This window comes from Diorhabda carinulata, chromosome 1 (genome assembly GCF_026250575.1).
Source record: "Diorhabda carinulata isolate Delta chromosome 1, icDioCari1.1, whole genome shotgun sequence".
Classification (NCBI taxonomy): Eukaryota; Metazoa; Arthropoda; class Insecta; order Coleoptera; family Chrysomelidae; genus Diorhabda; species Diorhabda carinulata.
This window is the reverse complement of record NC_079460.1, coordinates 30,920,024-30,943,471: the sequence shown is the minus strand read 5'-3', so window position 1 is coordinate 30,943,471 and position 23,448 is coordinate 30,920,024. Positions and strand designations below refer to the sequence as shown.

The 23,448-nt window shown below is 30.7% G+C and overlaps 1 protein-coding gene across 2 annotated transcripts in view; it reads right to left on the bottom strand.

The window, feature by feature from the left end:
* Nucleotides 1-18,174, bottom strand: part of LOC130898917 (myosin-VIIa) — a 56,052-nt gene extending 37,878 nt beyond the window's left edge. Inside the window, exons 1-2 of one of the 2 annotated variants that reach the window (XM_057808528.1) lie at nucleotides 17,947-18,174; nucleotides 1,136-1,180 (exon numbers count right to left, since the gene is read on the bottom strand). In XM_057808528.1, coding sequence (XP_057664511.1) covers nucleotides 1,136-1,153 — 18 coding nt within the window. In that variant the 5' untranslated portion in view covers nucleotides 1,154-1,180; nucleotides 17,947-18,174. Of the gene's footprint in view, nucleotides 1-1,135; nucleotides 1,181-13,295; nucleotides 13,660-17,946 lie in introns of those variants that run through there. The other variant, XM_057808520.1, reaches the window with a different exon arrangement.
* Between the last annotated feature and the right edge of the window lie 5,274 nt (nucleotides 18,175-23,448).

Genomic DNA, 23,448 nt, shown 5'->3' with positions numbered 1-23,448 from the left:
GTAAACCTTAAATTACACTGTAATCGTAAGGTCTATTGTATGCCTTAACAGAGTTAGTTCCAAAGATCTAATGAACTAGATGTACTGGTGTTTCATCATCTTCCCTATAGAATCTGCAGTTTCTGATAGACATAATCACTTGATGTTCTTTCTGATTCGACTGTGCCCTGTAAGGATTACAGGCGATGTAGCTTATGTGTGAAATTCAAATAATTGTTAGATCTAGCGGTATCAAAATTTATAACAAACTTTTGGGACTTTTTATGTTCCGTTTATTCCTTTTTCAGGAACTGTTTTCAATCTTCTATGACGAGGAATCCAGACTAAAGAGTCTTGACTATTTATTCGGGACATCTATGTTAGCTTCACGTCTATGAACATTACTATTACTTACGATTGGGAGGCCTTGTCGGTCCTAATTACCCGAATAATACCTGCGTCACCCTAGCCCATTGAGGTTCGCTAGGATTGGAGAATCGTCCGGATTTCACTGGATTTGAACAAGACTGTTTTACTAGGTCAAATTCTACAATTTTTCTCCATGTCTTAATAAAAACTTGAAGGTTACAACGGATTTGTATCTGTGATAACTGACTTCCGCATGCCTTGTCATTAGACCTACTAGAGTTTTTGACTCCTGTCTAATTAGTTGAAGTCTGACCTCTATGACATATTTTGACATATCTGCAGTTATATGATTGGATTCATGCCGATATATTTCTTCCCTTTCCTATCGCTTAATCGTTCCTTAAATCACAAGGAAAGGATTCAAACTGCATGGTTCGGATCCTGTCAGCGATTAAGTACTCCAATCTTGGCCAGTTCGTGGAAACTTTCAATGCTTCCGAGTCTCCTATATCCAGATCTACTATTCTTTCGCTAGTTGATAACGATGTTGAGTATTTCGTACAGTCCCAGCTACTGTGGTACTATTTGATCGAATTTCTTCCGAAAATTACTTAGCACTGTAGTTCTTTTTGTTTTGATGTTCAGTATAGATAATTTTAATACCTAAGCTGTTCCTAAAGTGATACATTATAGTTCTTAATATTACTTGCTTATCTTGTAACATTGCCAGCCAAAGCTGACCCTACAGTTTATTGGAGTAGATAAAATTTATGCATGGCAAACTTACCCGTGTCACTATTACCATTGTGGAGAGTCATCAACGTCGGGAAGTCTGTAATAAAATAAAATTAATAAATAAAAGTAGTTATTCCACTAATTTAAGCGTAATGATGAACATTACAAAAATATATATATTATATATTGGTTCATACTTATATATGAACCAAATCTGCTCAATCTGTCTTCTCCTTGGATATATATATATATATATATATATATATATATATATATATATATATATATATATATATATTATTGAAATGATTTCAATCGTAAAAATTAAACGTATTTTGCATGTTAAAACAAAATGGAATAGCACACATGATATGATTGAAGTACAAATTAGTTTAAAAAATAGTTCAAATTTAATCTGGTTGAGTCACGACAATAATAAAAGAATAAGTATGTTAAGACTAAGTGAAAATGAGTGGTTATTACTTAAACAAACATATATATTTTTAAAAAATTTCAAAATAGTTTCGAAAACCATTTGTGGTGAAAAATACGTGACACTAAAAATAGTTATCTCAGATATTGAATTGACAATTTTTGAGTAAGACAATAAGGCAAATCGCACTATTGTTGATGAAATTCTATTAATTGCTTTTCAATCATCTAGAGATAAGATCTAAAATCATTACAGGAAAACCAATTGGGTTTATTGTTCGAGTTTATTAAGACTTTATGAAAAATACGCTAAAAATACCCTCAATCATCAACCTACTGAATGAATAGTCATTGAAAGCTATAACGATTCAATTAACAAATGTATTGATATTAATAGCTTGTATAAAACTTCCACAGGAACTTCGAAACATTGGAAAGCTGAGTTTGAAAAGTATTTACGATTAGAAAGAGCAGATAGAAATACAAATATTTTAGAGTGGTGGAAAGTGCATGAAAAAGTTTCTCCTACACTTTCCGAGATGGCCAAAGATTTATTTAGTATAATGGCTACATCTGTGCCTGTTGAACGATTGTGTTCTACAGGTATGATAATGACAAAATCACTACATCATTGAAATATGTGATGCGAGCGTTTTTATGTTTGAAATCTTGGTCATCGTGTAATTAAAAAGATTAAATTAAAAATGTTAAAAATTAAATAATTTATGTATATGTAAAATATTGTTGTATAATAGTATTTTCAATATAGTTGAAAAAATTATTTATTATCAATTTTTCATTTCATATGATATTTATTCTTAATATTTAGAACTAAGCGAGACAAAACAACTGGTAACGAGACGAAACCAAGACTTGAACTAGACTTTATTTTTTCGGATTTGACGAGACCGAGACGACATTTTTGATACTCTCGTCTCGTGTGAAGCTCTACTCAAGACATAATACTACATTTAATTAATAGTTGCAGTCGTTTAAAATTTAAATTATCAAAAAATTATTTATGTTAAAAAAGTAGTGAGTTTTTCTGTCATGAATTATTTCTTATTGTCATTAGTGTCATTAGTGAGAGGTATTTATTGTGATTATATACTTAAAATTCAACAATGTTTACCAGACAAGAGAGAATAACGATTTTTATGATTACGTTCTTCATCACCAAAGCTGCAATTTGTATGGTTATGAAATTTTGGAGAAATAGATTCAAAACCCTTAAACTAGCCGACCGAGGACCGTAACTAATGATAAAAAATCCTTGAACGTTACGCAAAGTTTTGTATCCATTCGGAAAACTGTAGAACATAATGTTGGTGTAGGATCCATTTGTAACATTATTGAGATGAACAATGTTTCGTCCTTATAATGTAAAGCTAGTATAAGAAATATCTAAAAATGATCCTGGTCGCAAATTGGAATTTTGTGAAAACATAACGTAAAAATTTTTCGATGAAGCTACATGTTGAATGATGCAGTGAATCGCTACAATTGTAAAAATTGGAGTGATACTAATTTTATATGGGTGCGAAACATAACAGAAATACCTTTGATGATAAATATTTGATCAGGCATTATATGTATCACTGTTATTGAACCATTCATTGTGAAGAACGATCCAAAGTATCGAAATTTGTTCAGAAATCAATTAGTTACTGCAATAAAAGATGAATTTGGTAACAATTTTAATCACATTTTTTTCAGTGGGATGGTTGCATAGCGTAGTGTTGCAATTTTTTGTTTATCATCATCTGTTTTGGACGTCGAAGGATGCCACAACCGTTTTTGGTTCTAAGCTGACACGTTTCCACTTTTATATCGCTCATCTCCGTTTTATACAATTATTATATTACATTATCGCCATAAACAGATTTTTACATTGCGTGAACTGATTCTTCACATTTTTCTATCTTTCACGATTGATACTGCATACACAATCTAACTAAAGCGGCTATACTAACAGATTAATAATCTGGAACGGATTCAAACTGCTTGTCTGGGTATATGATGGAATATATGCTGCTATAATTCATAAACCGTATTTTTTATCATGCCTTGTACTTATCTGGAAAGAGTCTTAAAATTTAAAGAATTTCGAAATTGGAAATAATTTTCTAGGACAACCTAATAGCACAAATTTGAAAGAAGTGAGTATAACTTTCAATAAAATTTAAGTTGATACTATTAATACAATCATTGATATAGTATTTTTATTGAGACATTCAAAATAACACATTACGTTAAGAAATATAGACCAAAGAGTTACAACTGAAAAATACACATGTATTTATTACTTTCATTAAATATAACTGTTTAATCAGGCTGAAAATTACAAAGTCAAATAATACCGTCAGCGTTTAACATCTGTGGTGGAAAGTCCGATGTGAATTTTAAATTCTTTCAAGACTACTTTAACCGTTAAACAATTTACAGGTGTATAAAAGTGTGAGTTTATTTTCGCTGATTCCATGTTACATCAATGAATTTTTACTTCAAGTACAAAATAACTGTTTTTCTAATTTCAATTGCTGAAATTTAATTTATAAATAATGTCGAAGTAAATTTGGAACTATGATATAACAATAGTTCACGCAAAAAATACATATTACTCTTAGATAGGGTGATTGATTACCTGAATAACATCAATGAATCCAAATTTATTCAAACACTGTAGATTTAATTATTTATATTCAGGTAAGTAGAGAGTATGTTCTCTAGAAATCTAAAACAACAATTGAAGGAAACTATCCTGTACACCATTGGTTCCCAGCCCTGTCGAGTTTCCCGTGGACCCTTGGAATCACGGCTGTACACCAATAAAATGGCAAATAGACAAGAAATGATCTTATGATGTTGTGTTACATTCAACATAACAATGCAAGAATTACACCAATATAAACAAAAAAGGCCCTGTGTCTAGAATATGTGGAATAAGTTGTATAGGTAAATACAATACCAAACCTCGAAAAAGCCTAGAAGTGTGTCATCTTACCAATAAATTTTTTTATCAGAAACATAAAAATAAAAATAATACAAACGATGAACGTTGATATACTAAGTCCTACGACGGGTTAAAACTATCTGTATATGGCAAAATACTTATATGTAGTAAAATCATGAAAACTTCGTTTGGGTTTTCGAATACCGAAAGTCGACCATAATTTTATTATTTTAAATTGAACACCCTGTATATTAATAAATTTTTGAAATCTACGTAAAATTTTAGTATTCTTTTGACGAAAAGTGCATATTCTTTGAGTTATTAATTTTTTTAAAAAATTTGACCATTGCAGACCCTTATAAATTATTTTTTTACGAGATATTTTCCTTAAAGATATGAAAATGGTTTCTGTTCGGTTGCTTTTAGTACGATCAGACGTATTTGAATCTATGTTGAAAAAATTTTCATTTTATACAGGGTGTGTATAAAAAGTGTTCAAAGTTTAACTTTCTTTATTTTTTTAAATAGAACCACCCGCCTTTTTCTATTTTAATGCATTCAGGGGTAAAAAATAAAGCAAATTCATGTATACTTTCCTATACCTAAACTTTACCGTTATCTAGATATTAAATGAAAAATACTTTTTTCATGATAGTTTGATTAAAACGCCCCAGCAGTTGTTTTGTAATCATAAGTTATCAGTATAATAATTTTACATTGAACTTTGTTAACTTCAATTCTAAAAAATAGTTAGGTTAACGGAAATACATAAAATAACAGTTTTATAAATGATTTTTCCAGAGATAAACCACAAATACAACAGGAAGTATCTCGTTACACCACTCATATCCAAAGAAATAATTAATGAAATAGAGAAGCAGTTTCGCGATTTTGATCATATAGGGCAGAAAAAAGCAGCTGAAATACAGTGAGTGATGAAACCAAATTAAGATGTAATACTTGAATTTGATTTAAACCCAAATACATCGAGTAGATAAACATACACTACCTTCAATGTTAGCCATAAATCGATAGTGAACAAAAAGTGCATTTTTATAAAGTGATACGTACCCAGGAGTTCTTGGAATACGATTTTGATTGGCGAACTTATTTTTGTGAGCATGATGGACATGTTAGATAACAATATACCATTAGAAGACGTTACGTTTTGTAATAAGTCACTTAACGGTTATGCTCATCGTCTAAATTGCCGCTACTGGTCAACAGAAAATCTTCACTGAATGAGAGAAGAACACACGTAATATCCTTCAAACGTTAATGATTAAAAACCATAACATTGGTTCCTTTTTTATTGAAGGCAATTTATTTGAATATATTTCCAAATAATGTCTCTCTAACTTTGACACATTTATATCCAGATCCCGGACACTATTAAGTTCCAGTGAATGCGATATGGTTTCAGAAAGATGGAACCTCACCAGATTACCAACGCAATGTCTGGCAGTACCTCCCGATGGGAGGTATCCTCCCAATGTATAGGGAGGAGGGAATCCATAGAATTGTCAGCGCGATGAACTAATTTTGCATAATTACATTTTTTTTCTATGGGAATATGTGAAGGGTACTGTGTACATTGTGTTTCACTTTTTATTTCATTTTGCATTATACTGTAATTTTAGATTGTATTGTAGTGAATTTCTGTAATCATATGATTTTGTTTTTTTTTTCCATATTAATTGTTGCAATGAAAACATTTTTCAATAGAGTTTGAAGAGATATTACAAACAATAAACAACAAAAGCCTTTATTTCCGATTTAAAACATATTAGTTTATAATTTAAATTTGACGTGGCTTTCACATTCTGTATAAGGTGGATTTACCGTTGCATTTACAATATACACACGCTTTTAATAGAAATAATGCAGGTCTCTCGAAGTCTAAGTAAACATCTAAGAAAAAATTCCATTCCTACTTTAATAATATAATATACTATAATAATAAAATGTTAATAAGGATTATGATTTCACCGATTTATATGCATATTGTTATTATTGCTTTCCTCTCCATTTTTTATCATTATTGATTAAAAAAGAAAATTATTAGCTATGTTAAATGTGATAGAGCGTAGGAGATACTCTCATAAATATTACTTAATATGAAATAAGGTTTACATGTATATTTTTTTTAAAAAAGCGTTAAATTTATTAGGATTAATGAAGTGCAATAGAAAATAGTCCTACATAATATTACTTACAAGCCATATTTATACTAATTAACCATAAAAACGTAATGGTAACAAGTATATGCCTGACTAAACATGCCTTAGTCGTTATGGTTGATATTACGAAATTTTACTTTGAAACTTGATAAGTTTAAGCAACAAAAACTCCTTATGGTGTTAATTGATTTTTAACTGATTGGAATTATTACTATTATTATATACAGCTACACAATTTTATGGTTTTATTGACGAATTGATGGTCGATTTTAATTTGATAATCTCTTTCAAATTCATCGGTTTGGAAAAATTTTCTATATAAAGACCCGCCCAAAATTATTGCGATATGGCGATGCGCTATCGTATTAAAATCATATTCTGCGACCTAAATAGTTTTTGGGTCATATTAAAATTTAATGTATTCTCAGTGTATCCTAGTCAAATTCTCTTGTTAAATATAAATTTTAAAATTTTTCATTCTACTGCTCAATGTTGTTAGTCAATTTTTTTTATTTTCACTGCGTTGATACTGCCTCCAAAAGCAAATTTTAGGATTTTCATGTTCTTAATAGCAGACGAATATTTTGTCAAACAATATAAATATGTTCAATAGAATTCTTGTTTTTTCTTAATGCTCAACCCTTACTAGTGTTTTTTTAGGACCCAAATATTCAACTGTTTATACAAACGATTTCTTTATATGTATATAGTAACTGTACCAAGTTTTATACTTTAATAATACATGAACAGTATTTAAGGGAACGCGACAGTTTTTGATTACATTTGTTTGTTTCACAACTCAACTGAGACACATTAATAGCTACCCTACTAAAAGAAAAATTGGGACATTTACGGTAAATAGGTATATGGTCAAAAATTCCATCCTCTTCATTGCCAAAAAATTATTCTACGCTAAAAATGGTAAATAAATTTAATAATTTCTGGAGATTGACAATAGACTGACATAATTCAATTTAGTATCAAGTAAGTTATAAATGTATTATGATTATTATTATTAACCCAAATTGTTATTTTATATTATCTAATATAATAATTATATAATAATTGTGTCGTTTTGTCCATAAAATTGTAAAATTTCCTTATGACAATAAAGCTTAATCTATCTTTAAATATGTAGATACTATACTCTTAGAGCCGGTTTCTTCACGTTCTAATAAATAAGTGCCAAATAATTATTAGCGACATAACTTTAGTAGAAACTTTTAATTGTCGAATAAATGTTTGTAGTTGTCACTTTATTATGTATTTAACAAATAGTCTACTGTTAGTAACACTATGAAAGATGGCTATATAGCAATCGTCCATGTATTAAATAAGGAAAGAAATAAGCGAAAAAACGATCTTCTATTGACGGTTTCCTATGATTTGTGTTTGTGACAACGATCTGTGAATAATTATATTTGCACGTGTTTTGTTAAGGTTAATGTTGAAGTAGTCGCTAGTTGGAGAAATATGTGTTGGTCTGCAAATTATACTTTATATTGAAAATAATTGATAGGAAAGGAAAAAGTAAACTTATGACAAACGGAATAAGCTCGTTCTGAAATTTTCTGTATTTCCTAAATCAATTCTTCATCAAACAAATCTTCTTAATCTTGAAAAGCATCCATATTAAATATTTAATTATCTGTATGACGAACATTTCCAAAAATGAACTAACCAAATATAGGTATAATAAACTAAACTCTTTAATTGACATTTGTGACTGCCTAATAACTTATTTGGCAAATAACTCGATTTACTAGAAGGTTTACTTTATTAGAAGGTGAAGACACCGAATTTTTGGTTATACAAATAGTCTTAACAATCCCTTCAAATCCGTTGGCTTTTTAAAGGATCTCTTCGTTTTCTATTACCTAATAAGTTCCTGTCTTCATTTGAATTTTTATGAAAAATTGTTAGTAGAAAGGTTTCAAAATAAGCCAATGGAATGGTTTTAGGAAGATTTAGAATAGTTTTTCAATAAAGATTTCGAATGAAGTACGAGGGTCAGTAAAAAATTACAAACACGTTTTCTTCTACAACTTTATTAAGCTAAAATATACTTTGCGACCTTTAGCAATGCAATTGTCCCAGTGAGTTACAAGCTTTCGTATGTCTTCCTAGTAGAAGGTTTTCGTTTGTTCATGAAGCCAATTTTGCTCCGCATCCTGAAAGTCCATATCAAATGCTCATTTGAGTGATCTATAGAGATGAATGTTTGAGGAATCGAGATCTGGGCTGTAAGGAGATTATTCCAGGGTCTCAAAGCCCAATAGTTGACTGTATGGGTTGTGACCGGTTCGGTTTTGTCGTCCAACAACAAAACCTTTTTGGAAAGTAAAATTATTTTACGTTAGTTCTCTTTTTTAGTGTAATCTGAAAACGCAGTTTATACGCTTCTGCTGTTGTAACTAAACAACTTTCGCAATCATAATTCAATCCCTAATACTTGATCACAGACGCGCCAACGGTTTCTATCTTTATTTAATAAAGTTGTAGGGAAAAGAATGAGTAATTTTCGACTATCAACTCCAAAATGTTATGTATTTCCGTATTAGTAACATTAGAAAGTGAATGAGAGTATCAGAAATACGACCAATTTTATTTCGGTGAGAGCTTGACCTTACTGCTTCATCCTTTTTAAGAATTCAACTGATCGAAAATATTTTCATGGCTACACTATTGACCTACAAAATTTTTTTAATGAGTTTAATGACCAATATTATACCAAAGCTTTGACATGTCTATTGAATAATAAGTCTAAGCCATAATATCATTATAACATTCATAAAAAATCTAATAAAAATATTAACAGAAAATCAGATGTATCAATTTCTACATATACCGGATATTAATGTTAATTTACTTATTTCGTCCCTGACTACACACGCAATTAAGTTGTTAATAATGAATATTATTGAAGAATACTAATCCAAGAAGATGTTCGTTCATAACCTTTCTCACCATCTCTACGAGTGAGAATATAGATATTGATATAGTTGTAATGCAAAATAACAGTAGTAAATTTTCAAGTTGAAATTGAATATTGTGATAATTCAAAAAAAAAAATGAATGTGTCTTACATGATAAAAGGTTTGATCTCTTCCTCTCAAACATATAGCCATTATAAAGCAAAATATTAAAATCCTATTGTCCTGCATATAAAACACAGTTCTATACTTAAAGTTGTCGATCTGTCGACTATACAAATGGATTTTCTACAAGAAACAGGAATCTCCCTAAGAAAATGTGTAGCAATTGCAGCTGAAAAACTCTTTATAGTAATGAGAATGAAGGCATATTTCGCTGTCTTCAGGTACTACAACATAATAATATTCATTGTCACTCATTTGTAAACTTAACGGTTGTATCAATAGTGAGGTAATAGTTATTTCTCTCTGCCGTGATCACACTTAGCCACACAACACGACATTTGGTGAAGAAATGTAGAAGAACTGAAAACATCAGAAAAACAAGATGATAAAATTGTGAAGACAAAAGAGTAATATGGATATAACACTTTGACCAACTTATTACAATTGATAAGACTAAATTTCAATAAAAAGATAATTTATAATAAACTTAACTGTTCTTATGAATTCCCACTCCACATTCTGAGTAGGAAATAACATATTGGAATGAAATCGATCTGTATCAATACATATCAATTCATAAGGACTCAAATAATCTTTTAGCTAAATATATATCTTACTTATATTTCTATGAAAAGGTGTATTCTTTTTCTTTTAATTCATTGTGATTTGTAACTTCGAATCCATGTCGATACACATTTTGTTGTAAATAAATTTAAAGAAAAAAATATTTCGCGATGAACCTGGTGATCTGGTAACTTTATTTATAGTAAAAGTACTTTCCAAATTCGAATTTGAAAGTAAGTAGGACAACCGTATTACTGGAACCAAATAATCACCAAGTCAACACTCATACAATTGTGGGAATTATTTACTTTTGTAGACGTTCCAGATATTTATCTCCAGTTATATTTTCCATCAATTCAGAAGGGACGTATGTATGTGTAGTTCCGTAAAATTCCTGTCAAAAGTTATTTGGGTCCGTACAGGAACGCTCAGGGGTTTATTTTTCCGAATAGATTATGTTTACAAAATATAGAAAACAAAAACAATATTTTTTTGAAAATTAGGAGCAATTCTCGATACTTGATACTGGTTCAGGTCGATTCTAATTAGTATGGTATTCAGAGTGAGGATTAAGAAATCTATGGAACAGTTAAATTTATCATAATTTATCTATTGAAATTTACACTGGTAGGTGGAGCATAAAATATCAATGTCAAGTTAGTGTCTAGACTCTAATATTAATTCTCATATTTTCTATTTTAAATGTAAATAATGAAATTAAAATGAAAACAGGTTGCTGAGTGGGCGTACGGTATTTAGATATTATAATTAATTCTCTCGCCAAATATGTAACTTCCATGTTGCATAGCATGTATAGCATGCAAATCAGCAAGTTATGGACTTGTCAGACATTGACATTGTTTGAATTAGTCATTATTGCACATTTCGTAAAGAGAAATAATACAAAATATAGATTCATGAAACGAAAGAGTAAATTTTTTATTTTTGATGTCATTATATTTCAGTAGCAAAAGTTAATTGGTCATGAGATATTGCAAAGTAAATCATCTAAAATAGAAACATCTGTATTCATCGTAGTTGAAAACAAGTAGTAATATAGTAGTGTCATTTTAATATTATATGAGAAACATTAATATCAAAAATCATGTGGATTCAAGAAACACGAATATAATAAAATTGACGAAGCAAACATCGATGGTAGATAAAATAGAGAAGAACAATTCTAATGGTCACAGAATCAAAGAAAAAAGAGTTATCAGAAAAGTAATAAGGGTAAGAAAAAGCCGAAATAGATGAATAAAGAATCAATAAATCAGAACAAATAGTAAAAGTAGTAATAGAAATCAGCAAACCGTACAAAAAATGAAAATAAATAAAAAAATTAATTTGGCGCCTTACTTAAATAAGGCACTGCGACGCTCGGGAAAACGCTATAATTATAATTTAAGATGATAAGAATAATTAATAAATAAAAGATTAATAATAATTAAAGATGAAAATAGCTCTTCTTTACTCTCTTATCTAATCTAAAAGACAAATCAAACCACATTCCCGCTTCTGGAGCACACTATTTTTTGCAATCGCGAGAAAAGTGTAGTAAAACGGTGGTGTATACAAAACACAACAAATAAGGAATCTACAAGAATATAGGAGGGGGGAAATAAGAAAGTTACGAACAAGGAGATTGTTCCTGCATACTCTTCCAGGTTGGAAACAGAGGAGCAAAGTAGGGAAGAAATTTCAGAAATAGTGTCAATGTGTGGCCCCGATATTGGCAATTCGCAAAAATGTTCATTCATGCAGTGACAAGTCTCAAAAAGCTTTACACAAAGTTTCAAAATGTTGTTTCAACCCATTTTATTATAGTGGAGCTCGAACGACCGTTCGGTTAAATTCTTTTGAAAAATGAATTAACACCAACACAACAAAATGGAGTTGTTTACAGTGAAGAAATTGTTTTACGTAACCGGCACCTGAAAAGAAAGAAATAGCAGCCCAGGGAATGATTTTCAAAACGTTTTCCAAGGATCGTACATGAGCATATTAATGACTATAATTAGTAAATTGTGGGGTTCCTCGAATTATCAGCGCTGTGCAGAAACAGCGTCGAGTAGAATGTTGTGAGCGATTTTTAGAACTGCTAGGACCGAGAAAGTATCAGATCATTTGAAACGGGTGATGAAACTATGACCCGACATCCAAAAGAGATTCCATGGAGTGGCATCGAAAAGAAGAGCCTGTGCCATAAAAAAGCAAAGTTCACGAAAAGCACCAATAAAGTGATAGCTGCAATATATTGGGACTGCAAGGGTATCTTTTTGATCGACTTTGAGGAATCAAATACAAGTGCCTTTGCTTCATGATAATGATTCAGTCTACACTTCTTTATTTTCTAATGTACACGAATATCCTCACAGAGATTAAACACCCACCTTATAGCCCTGATCTGACCTCGTCCGACTATTTTTTGTTCGCAAAGCTGAAGGCCGAGTTAAGGTGTAAAAGATTTAACAGCGAAAATTAAATTGAACAGGCGGTGTACTTTTGACTGTAAAGATGCACCATATTTTTATAGTGGCATAGAAGCTTTTAGTCAGACGTTCTGAAAATGTGTGGAATAAAAAGAGATAATATATTTAAAAATAATCACATTTTTTTTATTCATGACCTTTTTTTCTTTCTATGTTACGCTAAGAGCTCATGGACCGCACTACCTATGTTGAAATTTCAAACATTGATAATCCTAGTTTGAATTGAACATCTTAGCACTCAAATAAGAACCAACTATCATTTCAAATGTTCCTGAATAAATGATACGTGATATCCTAGATCGTAGATGCAGTTAATCGTGCCACAATGTATAACGTAATAAAATAGAATTTGTATCAACTTAAAACTTTAAATTTCCATGGCCTTTAATTACATCAAATCAAATTGAATAAATTTTTGACAGTTAAAATTGATTTGTAGGGTAAATAGAAACTATATCAGAAATATAAGATTCCTCATTTTTGCAATTCCTACCTTTTATATAACAGCAAAATTTTCCATAATAATCTTTTTGCCTTATTTATCTTCTAGTTGTTTCTCCATAACACGTGTCATAATTCATAATGTCAGTAAGACCAACGTATTAATACCGGCATAACAACACTACTAAGTAATTATTTATATTACTACACGAAATTTAAGCTGATAAAATATGTACATATCAAAGATACACTTGTTAAAATTTAGATTTGTTGTATATTGCTCTCTTTTTATAAAATCATCATCACAAAATAAAATGACCTACTTCACGAGATAATACAGAAGATTTTAATATCAAGTAAGATAGATATCAAATAATTTCAGAAATTGACTGTGATACATTCATTATTTTTATCCCATTCCGCTATCAAATATGACACTTTGACATTATGAAACGTCACATTTTTCATAACCTTCATATATGATATATGAAAAGTAGTTATGTAAAAACTTAACGTAACTGTTAGAGTAATTTATTAATTACTGTAAAAACGGACAATTATTTCATTATTTAAACTGACTGACTCATTATTTTAATTCAATAGATTTATAAATATTGAAACAACATTATTAAAGACACAGTTGTTTGAAATAAGTCCATTTTCTGGGTGAATATTCTCTTGAACTTCTTGTTTAATGTTAATTTCATTTGAAACTGTGATATCTACATGTATGCCAGGGGCTTAGCCCAGAATGTTTTCTGAAATTCTTTTAGTGTTTTCTAATGAAAACTCAACATAGCCTACGGCTATATTGATGTATTTCTTTCAGAATGTCCGCTCCTGAGTCTGCCAGGAGAGTCGCTGACGAGCGCCTGCACAATATCCTGTGAATCTTTCATCACTAAGCAGACCGAGGTGCTGAGCAATCTTTGCTGGTAATTTTCCAATGGTATTTATGCCCACTGCTTGTATGCCACATTTTCCATTATAATATCGTACAAAAAATCTGTCGTACTTTACAGCAGGAGGCTTAATAATTCTATACTTTTTGAGGAGCTCAACAAAATTGACATCAGCAATATTTCCAGCAGTGACCAATTTGCGAATAACGTGTGTTTTGCTCTCTAGAATTATAATTTTAAAAAAGGGTGCCTTCATCAAAAACGTCTCCTTCTCGTAGGAACGTCAGTTTATCCTTCCTACAGGCTCCTGCAATTTCTATTATAGTTGCAGCTTAAGGAACAGATTTATTTAATAATATCGTAAATTAAGTCGTACTTTTGCAAATAGAAATATTTCATCTTGAGCCTCTTTTATAAATCTTTCTACATTCTCTCTTTCGTCAAAATCTCCGATTTGTTGCAGGGTATCCTGCTGACCGTCTCTTCATCCAAGCCAAAAGCATAGTGTATTTTTTGATATCGACATTTTTGCATACGGTGAGTTCAGATCTCAACATTGAATATATAGTCCACAAAGTGGACGCTTTTAATATTTTTAAATTCTAAAAATAAGCAACTAGTACCTTTCCGTTGATGTTCTTTATATTTTTCAAATCCTACCATTTTTAAAATTTTTCGTTGGTAAGGGCGTATCTACTTTTTGATTTTTCATGTATTAAGCTACCCACTGCAGCATTTGCAGACTCTATTGTCTATCTAGCTCGCTATCTGCAGACATTTCAAGTAATTACTTCTAACTTGTGTTTTCACTTATTTTGAAAATCGTTTTTTGCTTGCATAGTAACAATACTTCTAACACCATTTGATTCCACATTAATATTTTCATTGTAATTGAAGATTTTTTGAATATTATAAAAGCGCGAAATTAGATAAAACGTTGTACGTAAACACGTTTTGAAAATAACTATTACTTAATACCAAAGAAGAAACCTGTTTCTTGATAAAATTAAAAATTTCTACTGACAAACCAAATATTGATATTACTTTAAAAATGTACCTAGTAGTAAGAAATATAAATGTGTATTCATGAAATACTCTCGTTTGTGACAATTCTGTCCAGACGAAATTTCACTGCAGGAAAACTGCAAGAGAAGACTACTCATTTGATAACGAAGAGTACGCTATTTTATTTCACACCACATTCCTTTATTTAATAAATTAACTAAGTATACCATAGATAATGAGTAGTTGAAACAGATACACGATATTGCGTAATTGTATTCATTGAAAAAGTAAACCATGACACAAAAAGGATTTAAACGTATTTTTTATTCCTATTCAAGCGCAAAATCGCAGATTACTTTTTTGTTGTCTCAAGAGGATATCGGAATGGTTAATGAATTCATTTTATGTAAGATGAAAAAGTATACAACTTTCATGGAAAGTTACGACACTGCTCTGTAAATATTTACTCACTCAATATCTTTTAGATTTTATTTTGTTTAAAAATAATTTATACACATTGTCATTGTAGCGTTTAAAAACAGTTTTAAAAACTAAGAAAACGCGCTCCAATAAACAATCAAACTAAAAATTAGGGAAATAGTGTTTTCAACATTTCAAATGAAAGTAAAGTGATCAACAAAAGATAATTTAATGTATATAAGTGTCGTGCGGTTCCTAAGGTAATTTTATGACTACTTATATCTATCAACCTAAAATATCTTTTATTAATCACTCTACCTTTATTTGAAGCGCTGAAAAAAATGATTTCCCAATATTCAGTTTGGTTTGCCAATAACGCGTATATTTTAAACTTCGCTTCATGGAAAGTAGTTTTTTTTTTCAATATATCAACACTTTAACGTAACATCAAATGTTATAACAACTGATAACTGTGTAAAAATCATAATATTCATAGTAAACATTTCAATGAAACGCCCAGTAGTACATGTCTATTTAATCAAAAATTATATTGTACCGTCTCTAGTTTAAATTAAACAAAGATACTAGTTCGATGTACGTGACTAGAGGATACAGATATTAATAAAATTTGTGTAAGTAGTTAAATAAGCACATGCAGTTGTTAAGCAATAAGTTGAAATAATAAAAGATAACCGTATAATAATAATAAATGATATCGCAACGGTATACAGTCCGAATCGTCAGGGCCAGCTTCAAGGAGTGAAAAATTAAGTCTTTACTCAAATAAAATTCAATTGGTGACTTTGTACGGTAGCAGTTGGTTGCAATGAAAAAATTGAAGCTGGCTCAAATTATATAATAATAAAACAGAAAAATCAACGATATATTAGCGAAAATTATGAGTTACATTTAATTTTCAAAAATACTGCCATAAGTATAATAATATTCAATTTTCATTGAAGTGGATGCCAATTTAAATATCAAGCAAGGATCCTCAATACTCATCTCTTATGAATATAGAGAGAATGCTTCCTCAGAACACAGTTACTAGATTCCTTTTCAAATGGTGTGAAAATAACGAAAAGAAACTTTATTAGTTATTATGTATCTCTTTATGTCATCAATTGTGTTGATATATGATTTTTTGAATTGTGTTAGTGTGTCTCTATTCTATACAATAATTTTATAGCTGCTTGCGCCTAAACGATTCTGCTAGTTATTTCCTCGTTACCGTCTCGTGTAATTGATATCTTCATCCGGTTCCAAAATACAGTACTGCACATCAAAATCTCAAGAGACACGAATTTGCAGATAAGTTTATAATTCCAATGAATAATGTTGGAAGTAGTGGACGATAATAAATAAAATTTAGTGACATCTACTATATAATAATAAAATTATTAAAAAATCTCCTTCAAAATACCAAAAAAATATAATTCACATCAGCGTAATTAATATCGCGACGCGTCTCTCATTACACAAAAAAATTACATGTTAGATGCTGCTGATTTATTGAGCCCTTTTTTCTATGCTTAGCTTACTTTACATAAATAGATTTCATCATGGATTTGAAGGCCTAGTATAAATAAAAAAAAAATTGTTGCCACGAGTCTCCTATATAACCATTATATTTCCAAAATATACCTACTTCTAACAGTTAGATTTTTGTTGAAAACAAACTGTTTGATACAATAACTTATAAATTGTACCTCTACCTATGTTTACATGTCCGTACGAAGTTTTGTCGAAAATATAACATTAACTTATTCATGTTGTTCATTTAATAAGTTTTATATATAAATATTAAAATTGATAATTATCGAAAACTCTCACACAACTGTTTTCTTCCATTATTCCAGCAGACAGCTTTGAATGAAAAGCTCAATTGACAAGTTTGTCAATAAACTTTGTCAATTGTAATTTAGAAACAAAATTATGAATTTAAATTAAATGCCTAGATTAGACTTATGTGATAAAGTTTTTTTATTGTTGTATTGTTTATTTTCTCTAATTCTTCAATATTTGCTGTTTTGGAACTATTGCCCATAATTTTTCCATTTTAAATATCTCTATTATTGGTTCTTACGAAACGTCAAAAATCCTGGAGCAGGTCCTGGAATCGGAGGCACAAGTCGAAGGTACCGGTCCGTTGTCGGTACCCAAAGAAATCTACAAGGACATGGAACCCGATAACTTGACCTCCACTGTTCCGCAAGCTGTTTTACACATTCAACGGCAAAATAATAAACAAATAATAAATCATAACATCGGACAAGCACTACTTTTGCTTATTTACTTTATGAAGGTGACATATCATAAAAAAATTGGAGCATTTGCAGACGTGTACCGTTTTTCAAAAAAATAATTGACACTCACCTGTATTAAATATTTTTTCCGTTTTTTTAAATAATCCTTAGCATTTTTTGATTTCTTTAATATAACACTGAGTCACAAGGTAAGACAATTTATAGTGTTCACGAAGCACTATCAACCGTAGTTACGTACAATTGTACTCACAGGACACGGTGTAGTCAAATGCTGTTACCTGTAATTATGTTGACTGTGTTTTTAGACACGGTGGTGCCCTCAATAGGAATGTCAGGTACTACGAGATTATTATTCGCCTTCCAATTGCTTCTTTGGTTGCATATTCGCGAGCAATATAAGAATACATATTGAATGAAAAGTTTAAAGCAGTTTTTTTTGGTAACTTTAATTATGTATCCGACCCCAGCATCTAACAATAAAAACAAAGAAATTAGCTGTACATAATACGCTCTAATGACAAAATTTCGTTCAAAAATTTATTTTACATATATTCTTTAACTTGGAGTTTTACTTGTGGAAGAATATTCAATTTTTGTTTTCACAAATTAGTTTAGGACGATGATAGGCACTTTTATCATTTTAGATAACAGACAGTGAACTAACATTCGCATTATTCTTAGGCTTTATGAGTTATGGTGTTATTAGTTCCAGGAAAATATTGATTTGCCTTTTTTGAAATGTGATCAATAAGTACAAAAATAATGAAAAAGTGATTTTCAGTAACGAACACTACAGCAAATATGTGATTGTGCAGAAAATAACTTTTTTCCATGAACCACCATCCATAGATCAGAGATGTCTATTCCTAATAGTTCTGACGAGTATTCATGATGTAAAGACTACAAGGTATACTCTTCCCGTGGGCTCATTTTCGACTGCGCATCTTTCAAGAGCCAATGAAAATTCTCTTCCAAATTGGCACGTCGTTTTGGGAGCGAATTCTCATTGGCTACTTCCCAGCTGGTGCGCAATAGCACACCTTGTAGTCTTTTTACATCATGTGATTAGTTACAGCTTATAGATCAGAAATGTAAGAGATGTATTGAAATGTTCATTGAATTTTTCAGGCAAATATAGATAAATTTTGATAATCAAAGTATTTATTGGAAACAGGTCCAGCTTCAACTGCAGATAGGCATTATCTTTGTGGTTTCAAAAAGCCTATAATTTTCCAGACTTCACACATTATACCCAAATATTAGCCAAGATATTTCGGACCCTTGAACTTCCGATAACTATACTCTGTATATTATTTTTAAATTTAGTAGTATACGTAATAACCATTTCCTGAAATTAATTATTGGAAAGAATGTAAAAAATTGTATCGACTCATTCGATTTTTTCCGCAAATAGAATTTTACTTTCAAGCTTACAAACGGAGGTTTTTCGTTTTCTCCAGAATATTTTGCCATTGCTATTAAATCCCGCAGATTTACCTAAATGTTTATTTAGTTTGTCTTACCTATGATGGTTTTGGGGTTTTGGCTTATCTGTAGCTATATGACTTTTTTGTTTTTCCCTTTTCCAAAATTTAAAGTATACGTTAATTTGTAATTGACATTTAATGTGTATTGAAAGCTGTATAGATTTTATAAAGGTAATGTTGACTGGGTATCTATCAGCAACAAAGTGAAACATATTATGGCCAAAATCGTGGAAGTTCATATCTTTGAAGATGATATCGTATGTATGTACCATAGTTGGAATGGAATAAGTACCAATTTTTTATTGCAAACGACGTTTTGACTGCAATTACAAAGCTAGCTAAGCATTGAAATTAATACTGTAACAGATAAAGTTATCACAAATTAAATGTATATGCAACATGTAACGAAAAATACATATACTACAGATGCTCTGTGACCTGGGTCCGTGATAAGCGATTATTTAAGATATCTAGTATATATACCAGAATGATTAATATGTGGCAAACTTCTTAGTATAAGTTAAGGTTGCACCGTAGATATAAAAATCTCCAACTATTAAAATCTCGAAACTGACATAGCAAAAGTGCAGTCAGTTTTATCAAAGGTGCATCTAATTTTTACTGGGACACCATTTTATAAGCCTACCATAGAGTTAATATTAAAGATAGAAAGAGTGACATGTATTAAGTCGAATGGTACCAATGAAAGAGAGAAAGAGCATCGTTTTACCACTCTCTATCTATCTCTACTCGCTATTACAATCAAAACTGACCATTTTCCTTTTTACTGTTCCCTCCACTCGAAGCTTCGACGTCAAGGCGATCCAATCAGAATGGAGTATAGAGCAGAGGTGTCAACCTCAATTTTGCAGAGGGTCATATATATCAAATTTTGAATTCGTAGGTGGGCCACATTGAAAATGTGCCAAATGATTTTAAATGAGAGAAATGGTCCAAAATTTGATTTTTTAACTGATTGTCTCACAGCCTCAACTTTGTTTCAAACGCTTGAATTTATGAATTTGAGTGACAATCAGATGTTTACCCTGTAACTTTAAATTCAAATCAGTCAAGTGTTTATTCATATTTACCAAAAAGGCACAATCAATCCACCAGTCATAATCAATTGGTTTCCTTTTTCTAACATGGAAGTTTGAGTAATGCAAAAAATCTTTCTAAAACTACTCCTCGACTGAGCCAATAAACGTCGGTGAAATAAGGGATATAAGAAAATTTTTCGTCTAAATCTTGTAAAAATTGCCTGCGCTGTCGGTGATTTATTCCTCTGCTCTTTATAAAATTTACAATTTTAATTATAGGTTGCATGACATGGTCCATTTTTAAATGTTTGGATGCTAATGATTCCTGATGAATTGTAGAGTGAAATTCCCAATGTTTGCCAGCCATGGCAGGAGCGCTATCCGTAGTTGTATATTCCAGTCGAGTTCATATTCTGCTATCAAATGCTCAATTGCAGACTAAATATCATTTGCTGTTGTAGTACCTGTCAATGGAACGCACTTTAATAGTTCTTCAGTTATTTCAAAGTTACTGTTAATGCCTCGTATAAAAACAGCAAGTTGAGCTGTATCAACAGTATCAGTGTTCTCGTCAACAGCCAGTGAAAAGTTTGTAAATTCCTTAATTTTCACCTTCAGTTGAAGAACCAAGTTTGGAGATAAATCATTTATTCTTGAAGCAACAGTGTTACTTGAAAGCGAAATATTTTGAATTATTGACTTTTGAGATGGAAATAAAACATCGGCAACTTTCAACATACAGTCTTTAATAAAATCACCATCAGTGAAAGGTTTTGATCTTTTCGCGATTTCTAATACAATAATAGAACTTGATTGCAGGGCATCTTCGCTCTTATTTTTTCAGTGTAGCAATCGAATTTTGACATGATCGTATCATAGTGTCTCTTCAAATTAAATTCCTTACAAACAGCAACTGTAAGATTAAAAATAAAAAACAGTGGTTTACCTTCCGTAGAGAAATCGAATGAAGTCTAAAAGCTCTAAAAAAACATGATTCTTCTTTCTGTGACACATTGCGATCGCGGGCCTTATGATACGGCCCAGGGGCCGGAAGCCATGAATGGTATAGAGTCGAATACCGATGTTCTTTGTGTCTTTATCAGCCGTTCGGGCCCGTTTAAATGAGCTCCTACTACGCTCAATATGAGCGTACCACCTAGAATTCCCACCTACAACATCAACGCATTTCTACGTAATGCAACAGGTGATTTTCATAACGAAACCTGCTATACAATCAAAACCAATAAAAATTACACATAAACGACGTAGCTGCATAATAATATAAATTGCAATATCGTATAAATCACGCAAAAAAACGTAAATTGAAACTAATTCAATACTTAAAACATACTTTTAGCATTGTATAAAGAATAGAATAGTGAAACAGTGACAATGTTAAAACCATTTGAGGCAATTTTGCACGCCATCTAGTTACTTTTACGCTCGTTCTTCATAAAAATGACCCTTAGCTTAGTGCCATCTGAAATAAACAGCACTATTTTCAACAACTAAATTTTTTTGGAAAGATCTCAACTATATGTGAAGTTTTCTTTATCTTCGAAATTCGAACCGACAGTACATTGTTGCCGATTTTACTTTTTATCACGACAGTGACACAAATTACCTATTCGATAGGAATCTTTACAAAGATAGAGATCCTTGCTCAAAGGTATATAAAATATATATCCTTTGGTGACTGAAATAATATGAATTTGCGATTTCAGAACCTCGGTCATGAATGTATTTTTGAAACATTCATATTTTGATGATATTTTGAAGAGGCGAAAAAATAAGTCCTGGCTATTTTGTATGTTTTCTTAACTTAACTTATATATACCATATATATATAATTTGTTTTTTCAAAATCTATAAAAATTCAACGCCATTAACAACCAACTAACCTCACTTAACCTATAAATTTCAACTTCACTTATAACCTAACCTTTTGAAATTTAATTTACCAATCAATATTACGCATCATTCACTAGAGCTTATCCTTATTTAACCTATAAAAATTAACGTCATTGGTAATCTAACCAATTAAAAATTAATAAAAATTCCTATAATAATCACAATCAATATTTCTCTTAACGTCAATTTGAATTCTATGATTTTAACAATTTTTACAAGCATTTATATCAAAAATCACCGGAAATTAATTATTGTATACATACAATATTTTTTTCTAAGAAATGGTTGAAACCTCTTCTGTATATGATTCGTGTGATCGATACCAAATCATCATTCGGTACAGCCTCGCGTTGAGTGATGAATCACAATAAGCTAATAGCGTTTATGATACTGTACAGGCGTTTGAAGAAGAGAAAACGTAGAATGCATTGGGTTTATCCAATCAATCAAGATAAGAGGTTGGGCGTTCTTTTTACTCTTTGAAGATTTGAGTAACTTTTGATAATCTTCATATAAGAATTGAAGATTTGATACAACGTTAAAGCACATCATTTAAATAATACATCCATCCTATGCAGGTGTTAGCAGTAGTAATAAAGTAAGTCAAACTTAATTTATTTTTTTTATTGTATCTACAAATTTACATTTAGTTATATTAAAAATAATATGTATTTTACAAGGGAAAATTGAGCAGTTTTAAACCAAAAAATTTATTGAGTCCATTGGCGAACTTTCATAAAAATCCGATTCTAAAGGGGAACCTGACCCATAGAGCTCTTGCCCTTCATATAATTGGGTGGCACTAGATGATTGGTATTGTTTAGGTGAACGAAGCGTATGATATTGTTCATTATCATGCCAGTGGCATGGGGTATCAGGGTGGATAGCAGAGTTTATATTCGCAGTGGTTTTTTTGATTTTGGATATCGCTTGGAGCACTTTTAATTGAAATTCAACAATTTCGTCATTATCAAATTATTCCAAAGTGGATATTAACCTGTTGAAAACGACGTTAATCGATCTGGTTTTTCCTTGATTGCAGTAACTACTTGTAGATATTCAACAAATGTCCTCTCTGGAAAATCTGTGGATATTTAATCAACCTATTTTTCTTTAGAAAGTTTGGAAGAATAGGTTAGGAGAATTGATAATAGTATATATATAATTTCAATA